A 9,548-nucleotide genomic window follows, 5' to 3' on the forward strand; every position below is an offset into this window, starting at 1 on the left:
TTTCTGATATTTTTTTATAACCCAACCCTGATCGGGACTTCTCCACAACTTTGTCCCTGACCTGTTTGGAGAGCTCCTTGGTCTTCATGGTGCCGCTTGCTTGGTGGTGCCCTTTGTTTAGTGGTGTTGCAGACTCTGGGGCCTTTCAGAACAGGTGTATACATACTGAGATCATGTGACAGATTGCACACAGGTGGACTTTATTTAACTAATTATGTGACTTCTGAAGGTAATTGGTTGCACCAGATCTTATTTAGGGGCTTCATAGCAAAGGGGGTGAATACATATGCACGCACCACTTTTCCGTTATTTATTTTGTAGAATTCTTTGAAACTTCACCAATTTGCACTATTTTGTGTATGTCCATTACATGAAATCCAAATAAAAATCAATTTAAATTACAGGTTGTAATGCAACAAAATAGGAAAAACGCCAAGGGGGGTGAATACTTTTACAAGGCACATCAGAATGTGTTATCGGACAGTTATTTATATATATATATATATACAGTGGGGGAAAAAAGTATTTAGTCAGCCACCAATTGTGCAAGTTCTCCCACTTAAAAAGATGAGAGAGGCCTGTAATTTTCATCATAGGTACACGTCAACTATGACAGACAAATTGAGAAAAAATAATCCAGAAAATCACATTGTAGGATTTTTTATGAATTTATTTGCAAATTATGGTGGAAAATAAGTATTTGGTCACCTACAAACAAGCAAGATTTCTGGCTCTCACAGACCTGTAACAACTTCTTTAAGAGGCTCCTCTGTCCTCCACTGCGTTACCTGTATTAATGGCACCTGTTTGAACTTGTTATCAGTATAAAAGACACCTGTCCACAACCTCAAACAGTCACACTCCAAACTCCACTATGGCCAAGACCAAAGAGCTGTCAAAGGACACCAGAAACAAAATTGTAGACCTGCACCAGGCTGGGAAGACTGAATCTGCAATAGGTAAGCAGCTTGGTTTGAAGAAATCAACTGTGTGAGCAATTATTAGGAAATGGAAGACATACAAGACCACTGATAATCTCCCTCGATCTGGGGCTCCACGCAAGATCTCACCCCGTGGGGTCAAAATGATCACAAGAACGGTGAGCAAAAATCCCAGAACCACACGGGGGGACCTAGTGAATGACCTGCAGAGAGCTGGGACCAAAGTAAAAAAGCCTACCATCAGTAACACACTACGCCGCCAGGGACTCAAATCCTGCAGTCCCCCTGCTTAAGCCAGTACATGTCCAGGCCCGTCTGAAGTTTGCTAGAGTGCATTTGGATGATCCAGAAGAGGATTGGGAGAATGTCATATGGTCAGATGAAACCAAAATATAACTTTTTGGTAAAAACTCAACTTGTCGTGTTTGGAGGACAAAGAATGCTGAGTTGCATCCAAAGAACACCATACCTACTGTGAAGCATGGGGGTGGAAACATCATGCTTTGGGGCTGTTTTTCTGCAAAGGGACCAGGACGACTGATCCGTGTAAAGGAAAGAATGAATGGGGCCATGTATCGTGAGATTTTGAGTGAAAACCTCCTTCCATCAGCAAGGGCATTGAAGATGAAACGTGGCTGGGTCTTTCAGCATGACAATGATCCCAAACACACCGCCCGGGCAACGAAGGAGTGGCTTCGTAAGAAGCATTTCAAGGTCCTGGAGTGGCCTAGCCAGTCTCCAGATCTCAACCACATAGAAAATCTTTGGAGGGTGTTGAAAGTCCGTGTTGCCCAGCGACAGCCCCAAAACATCACTGCTCTAGAGGAGATCTGCATGGAGGAATGGGCCAAAATACCAGCAACAGTGTGTGAAAACCTTGTGAAGACTTACAGAAAACGTTTGACCTGTGTCATTGCCAACAAAGGGTATATAACAAAGTATTGAGAAACTTTTGTTATTGACCAAATACTTATTTTCCACCATAATTTGCAAATAAATTCATTAAAAATCCTACAATGTGATTTTCTGGATTTTTTTTTTCTCATTTTGTCTGTCATAGTTGACGTGTACCTATGATGAAAATTACAGGCCTCTCTCATCTTTTTAAGTGGGAGAACTTACACAATTGGTGGCTGACTAAATACTTTTTTCCCCACTGTGTGTGTATATATATATATATATATATATATATATATATATATATATATATATATATATATATATATATATACCATATACCTACTTACATTTAGGAAGCGAATAGGTTGCATGTAGTTAAAATATGAGGCATAATAATTGTAATCAGAAGATACTATTAACATGTCAATATTATCGGTAACAGAATAAATAGCTATAGAATAACTGCAGAATAAATCATGCGTAGTTGAAAATTGTCCACCCATGGTAGGATACTGCCCCATTTAAGAGGGTACAACATCTATTCTATGTGATTCTCACCAAATATATTGTCTTCTCACACAATTCAAACCCCACAATCAATAAACAGCTCATGAAGCTCTCCTAGTCTACAGATCACACATTGCGAACAAATAATCGGAACTAAAAAACTCCACACATATTTTGGAATTTCTGTGCATCCTTGACAATCACTAATCAATATTTAAAAAAACAGCACACGTTTTTTTTTTTTTACGTGAACCTGCACATCATCATCTGCTCTCTTTTGTGGCACCAATGTGAGGGGTTATGGCAGTAGTCTAGTGTGAGGGGTTATGGCAGTAGTCTAGTGTGAGGGGTTATGGCAGTAGTCTAGTGTGAGGGGTTATGGCAGTAGTCTAGTGTGAGGGGTTATGGCAGTAGTCTAGTGTGAGGGGTTATGGCAGTAGTCTAGTGTGAGGGGTTATGGCAGTAGTCTAGTGTGAGGGGTTATGGCAGTAGTCTAGTGTGAGGGGTTATGGCAGTAGTCTAGCGTGAGGGGTTATGGCAGTAGTCTAGCGTGAGGGGTTATGGCAGTAGTCTAGTGTGAGGGGTTATGGCAGGGGAAACGGTTTTGCAGACGTCTCGAGATGGTCTCAGTTCGGTTCGCTTCGGGGGCTCTTTTGAGAGGTGTGAGTTCCTTTGGAGTGTTCACACTGCACAAAACATTAAGCGAACTGCACTGAGTTCACAGAAATTGGCTGAAAGGGACCAAGTGTGAAAACACCCCAAGAATATGCTAAAAAGAAATATGCTGCTATGTAACTGTATGTGTGTATTTTTGTGAAAGTGTCTAAACTCTCTCTTGTCCAGTTGGATGCTCTGTGTCCAGCAGTGGAGGAACTGAGGAGACTGACAACATCGCCACCTGGTGGTCACATGGCCATTCTGCAGGCTGCTGTGGAGGTACAGGACTGTACTACAACTTAGACCTAGACCTGATGGTTATACCTAGAACTGATGACTATACCTAGACCTGATGGTTATACCTAGACCTGATGGCTATACCTAGACCTGATGGTTATACCTAGACCTGATGGTTATACCTAGACCTGATGGTTATACCTAGACCTGATGGTTATACCTAGACCTGATGGCTATACCTAGACCTGATGGTTATACCTAGACCTGATGGCTATACCTAGACCTGATGGCTATACCTAGACCTGATGGTTATACCTAGACATGATGGCTATACCTAGACCTGATGGCTATACCTAGACCTGATGGTTATACCTAGACCTGATGGTTATACCTAGACCTGATGGTTATACCTAGACCTGATGGCTATACCTAGACCTGATGGCTATACCTAGACCTGATGGCTATACCTAGACCTGATGGTTATACCTAGACCTGATGGTTATACCTAGACCTGATGGTTATACCTAGACCTGATGGTTATACCTAGACCTGATGGTTATACCTAGACCTGATGACTATACCTAGACCTGATGGTTATACCTAGACCTGATGGTTATACCTAGACCTGATGGCTATACCTAGACCTGATGGTTATACCTAGACCTGATGGCTATACCTAGACCTGATGACTATACCTAGACCTGATGACTATACCTAGACCTAGTCCTTCAATTCCACCATATTGCGTAGACCAGGGGTAGGCAACCCTGTTCCTGGAGCGCTGCAGGTACTGCAGGATTTTGTTCCAACTAAGCACAACACCAGACCAACTGAGTTAATTGATCAGGTCAGTGATTGCCTAAATTCAACACACCTGGGGCCTCATTTATCAATCATGCGTAGGCACAAATCTGAGTAAACCATGTGTGGGATCATTTCCACGCAAAGTGTGAAATTGATCGATATGAAAGTTTGCTTGAGAGTGTGCGTACATTTAGGCCCAGCCATGACCATGCGGAGCACAGTGCCAAGCGGTGGAATAAGGGAACTGCTTGTCAAGCGTAGAACGGGGGAAAACAGATCCGTGTTCAATCCCAGCCGGCCGTGACCGGGAGACCCATGAGGCGGCGCACAATTGGCCCAGCGTCGTCCTGGTTAGGGGAGGGTTTGGCCGGCCGGGATTTCCTTGTCCCATCGCGCTCTAGCGACTCCTTGTGGCGGGCCAGGCGCCTGCACGCTGACTTCGGTCACCAGCTGGGCAGTGTTTCCTCTGACACGTTGGTGCGGCTGGCTTCCGGGTTCAGCGAGCAGTGTGTCAAGAAGCAGTGCGGCTTGGCAAGCTCTTGTTTTCGGAGGACACATGGCTCTCGACCTTCGCCTCTCCCGAGTCCATAGGGGAGTTGCAGCGATGGGACAAGACTGTAACTACAAATTTACCCCACGAAAAAGGGGTAAAAGTACAAGAAATATGTTTAAAAAACAAGTACAGTCAATTGTTAAATTAGAGGCACGTGTGAACCATTGTGTAAATACTATAAAAGACTGAGATAATGGAAATCCAATGAGAGATGGCTGATCTTGCTTTGTTGGAAGATTTCGCACATGCTGCATTTTGCGGAGAGTGCGTTTTTAGAGACAGGTGGGACTTTTTTTTTTGCAGAAAGTACAGATTGGCTCATCAGATATCGTTTTCCAATGCAAAGATTTAAGACCTATTTTTAAAAGGCAAACGCATGCCATTCCGTTGCACATCCAAGTGCTACCCACCCTCATGTTTTTGGCAGCGGGCACCTTTCAACAGGAGCTTGCCGATCGGCATCTCACAGCCCTCGATGAGCCAATATAATTAGATGCAATCATCAGCAAAACTAACAGTAACATACAGTTTCCATACACCGTCGCACAACTGGTTAAAGTCAAGAGGGGTTTCTTTGCCATGATGTGGTCCTCTGTAGCTCAATTGGTAGAGCATGGCGCTTGTAACGCCAGGGTAGTGGGTTCGATCCCCGGGACCACCCATACGTAAAAATGTATGCACACATGACTGTAAGTCGCTTTGGATAAAAGCGTCTGCTAAATGGCTTATTATTATTATATTATGCCATCAATAATTCCCAAATCCGAACGGAGCAATAGACAGCGCAACATCGCCATAAAAGCACCATCCCCAAACGACCTCACAACCGCAGACCAAGTCTATGGCGTTGTGTGGGTGAGCTGTTTGCTGACATCAATGTTGTAAACAGAGTTCCCCATGGTGGCGGTGGGTTTATGGTATGGGCAGACATAAGCTACGGACAACGAACACAATTACATTTTATCGATAGCAATTTCAATGCACAAAAAAATACGGTGACGAGGTCCTGAGGCCCATTTGTTTTTAAGGTATCTGTGACCAACAGATTCATATCTGTATTCTCAGTCATGTGAAATCCATAGATTAGGGCCTAATGAATTTATTTCAATTGACTGATTTCCTCATATGACTCATATTTGCCACTGAGGGGATTCGGGGCAGCCGTGTTTTGCACCGGGTGAAAGTCGATTGCATTCGTTTGGAACCGCGCTGCCTTCCGGGTATGAGCCAGGTGCCCCATGCAAAGCCCACGGTGATGTCTGCTCAAAACAAAAGTGACGTAATTAAGCGCGTGGCGTAATGAGTAGGAGTCTGTGTTTTCACATGCAAAAGTGATTTGCTTTTGATAAAAACGCTTTACATGCCTTCCCAATGAAAACTAGTTTGAAAATTCAAACATGATATATTTCATGTAAAAGAGATGTTGTTGTTGTGTTTCTGGACGATGCACCATGCTGCCTTGTTGGCAACGTTACCAAATGGCGCAGATTACTGTTTCGATTTGAGAAGGACGCTCCTCCCTCACCACTTTTTCCCGGTCACGTCACGGGCCGTAGACCGCCCATTGCTAAAGCAACTTCAATTGTCCTAATGGTCTTCTCTTTGTAGATACAGTGCCTTCAGAAAGTATTCACACCCCTTGACTTTTTCCATATTTTGTTGTTACAAAGTGGGATTAAAATTGATTTAATTGTAATTTTATGTCAACGATCTACACAAAATACTCTGTCAAAAATTCTAACATTTGTGAAAATAAATAAAAATACAACTAATATATCTTGATTAGACAAATATTCACATCCCTGAGTCAGTACTTTGTAGAAGCACATTTGGCAGCGATTACAGCTGTGATTCTTTCTGGGTAAGTCTAAGAGCTTTCAACACCAGGATTGTGCAAAATTGTCCCATTTTTATTATTTTAAAATTTCTTCAAGCTCTGTCAAATTGGTTGTTGATCATTGCTAGACAACCATTTTCAGGTCTTGCCATAGATTTTCAAGCAGATGTAAGTCAGAACTAACTCGGCCACTCGGGAACATTCACTGTATTCTAGGTAAGCAGTTCCAGTGTAGATTCAGCCGTTTAGGTTATTGACCTGCTGAAAGGTGAGACATCTCCCAGTGTCTGGTGGAAAGCAGACTGAACCAGGTTTTCCTCTAGGATTTTGCCTGTGCTTAGTTACGTTCCATTAATTTTTTTATCCTGAAAGAACTCCCCAGTCCTTAATGATTACAAGCATACCCATAACATGATGCAGCCACCACTATGCTTGAAAATATGGAGAGTGGTATACAGTAATGTGTTGTATTGAATTTGCCCCAAACATAACACTTTGTATTCAGGACAAACAGTGAATTGCTTTGCCACATTTCTTGCAGTTTTACTTTAGTGCCTTGTTGCAAACAGGATGCATGCTTTGGAATATTTGTATTCTGCACAGGCTTCCTTCTTTTCACTCTGTCAATTAGGTTAGTATTGTGGAGTAACTACAATGTTGTTGATCCATCCTCAGTTTTCACCCATCACAGACATTAAACTCTGTAACTGTTTTAAAGTCACCATTGGCCTCATGGTGAAATCCCGGAGTGGTTTCCTTCCTCTCCGGCAACTGAGTTAGGAAGGATGCCTGTATCTTTGTAGTGACTGGGTGTATTGATACACCATCCATGCTCAAAGGGATATTCAATGTCTGCTTTAAAATGTTTACCCATCTACCAATAGGTGCACTTCTTTGCGAGGCATTGGAAAACCTCCCTGGTCTTTGTGGTTGAATCTGTGTTTGAAATTCACTGCTCGACTGAGGGACCTTACAGATAATTGTATGTGTGGGGTACAGAGATGAGTTAGTCGTTAAACAATCATGTTAACCACTATTGCACAGAGTGAGTCCATGCAACTTATTATGGCTTGCCATTAAAAAATGGTGTTGAATAATTATAGACTCAAGACATTTCAGCTTTTCATTTTTCATTTATTTGTAAACATTTTGAAAAACTTTGACATTATGGGATATTGTGTGTGTGTGTGTGTGTGTGTGTGTGTGTGTGTGTAGGTCAGTGACCCATCTCAATTTAATCCTATTTTTAATTCAGGCTGTAACAACAATGTGGGGAAAAGGTCAAGGGGTGTGATGAATACGTTCTGAAGGCACTGTATGTTTTTATTTTTACTACTCAAGCTGCAACTGAGCAATAAATAAATTCAACTTTTTGGTTGTACTCAATCTCTTACACTAGCTCCTCTATTTCAGTCTGAAAAGTTAAGGTTTTTTTTCTTCGCTTTTTTGGGTTGTGCCATCGTAGGCTAGTTCATGGTACGGCGTTGTAGATTCCCCACGTTGGGATTTAAAGGGGTGATTTTGACCATATATCGTTAATTAGGGGTGTTTTAAAAAAGCACTGAGGCTGAGATGGTATTTATCAAAGGTTATCTCCTACCGGTGTGGGTTTGACGCTTGTAGGATTGTTTGATAAATCATTGTTTTTCTACGTGTACGAACACTCTAAATTCCATTCGTAAGTAGTATTTTACAATAGTTTCTACGCAATATTGATAAATGAGGCCCCTGGTCTTCCAGGTTGGTTAAATCAAAGACAGTGTCTGTGGCCCTCCAGGACCATGGTTGTCTACCCCTGACATATACCTTTATTTTTGCTTAGTTCTTTCAGTTCAGCAACCACTGAAAAGGACAGGGTTTGTGTCTAACATCCTGTCTCCACTGTTTTCTCTCGATCTCTCTCCCTCTTTCTGTCTCTCTCTTTCTCTCTCCCTAGAAAGCTGAACTGGGTGCAGAGTCTACCCGTGACCTCACAGCCAGGGCGGGACGAGCCAGCTACATCGCCACAGTACGCGTGACCCTTCCTGACCCTGGTGCCGTGGCGATAGCTGGCATCTTGAGAGCAGTATTCGAAGCCCTGGGAGGACAGAAGTGATGTCAGACAGACAGACACATTGTTGTCATCATGAAATCTGTTATGCATGGTGATCTGTTGAAAATGTGATATTAGATATTGTGAAAATTAAGATATGGTGCTGTCACGGGAGCACGAGGAAATATCCATGACACAGAATCATGAATCTGACAAGGGATGATTCATAATGTAAATCTGATAACTAAGGAGTCTTATAGCCAGTGAATCACAGCAATGAGGAATCGAATGGCAAGCGACTCTGTTAGTGAGTCTAAAGTAATTTGTAAAGGGGCCAATCACGATGAGAAGAATCTCGCACTAATGCCCAATCCCAAATGGACCCCTAAACCTTACGCACTTGTGGAGATCTTAGAGGATGTTAAAGCTGTAAGCAATATGGTAATAGATCCACCTTGCTCTCTGATCGGTTCAGTTTCACCTAAATACTGGTTGCTACTGATGGACATAATCTAAATGTATGTGGTTCTTGGAGAAAAAATGTACTGTACTTTCTGCAATCAGAATTAAAGGAAACGACTTAAACTAACACTAATAAATTAATTTAAGCAGAGTGATGTGTTCATAGTAGAATGTTTTTGCTCTTCTGTTGTTTGTGTGTGTGTGTGTGTGAGAGAGAGAGAGAGAGATGCTTCAGTGGTTGTGGTCTAGGAACTGTCAGCTCTACAGCTGCTCAATATTGGAACTGTTTCATCGCTTCTCCCCTCTCCCTCTCTCTCCCTTCTTTCTCTTGTCACCTCCTCTCACTCTTTTCTCACCCTCATTTTTCATCCTTTCTGTTTTTCCATACCCTTCAAATAATTAGGTGTTATTGCTCAATATTGCTGTTAATCAGTGGTCAAAGTCCTCTTGAAGGTGAAGGGCAGAGAGCGAGTGAGTGAGGGAGAGGCAGAGAGAGAGAAGGACAGAGGGTGAATGAGAGAGAGAGAGAGAGAGAGAGAGAGAGAGAGAGAGAAGGACAGAGGGTGAATGAGAGAGAGAGAGATTGAAGTAGAATGATAATGCCCATTGTTGTTTGAT

At 42.4% G+C, this 9,548-nt stretch overlaps 1 protein-coding gene across 2 annotated transcripts in view; it reads left to right on the forward strand.

Moving 5' to 3' along the window:
- Positions 1-9,081, forward strand: part of tkfc (triokinase/FMN cyclase) — a 24,670-nt gene extending 15,589 nt beyond the window's left edge. For both annotated transcript variants that reach the window (XM_041882330.1, XM_041882331.1), the window contains 2 exons: positions 3,192-3,284; positions 8,373-9,081. In XM_041882330.1, the coding sequence (XP_041738264.1) occupies positions 3,192-3,284; positions 8,373-8,531 (252 nt within the window). In that variant the 3' untranslated portion in view covers positions 8,532-9,081. The remainder of the gene's footprint in view (positions 1-3,191; positions 3,285-8,372) is intronic.
- Positions 9,082-9,548: the final 467 nt, after the last annotated feature.

This window comes from Coregonus clupeaformis, chromosome 8 (genome assembly GCF_020615455.1).
Source record: "Coregonus clupeaformis isolate EN_2021a chromosome 8, ASM2061545v1, whole genome shotgun sequence".
Classification (NCBI taxonomy): domain Eukaryota; kingdom Metazoa; phylum Chordata; class Actinopteri; order Salmoniformes; family Salmonidae; genus Coregonus; species Coregonus clupeaformis.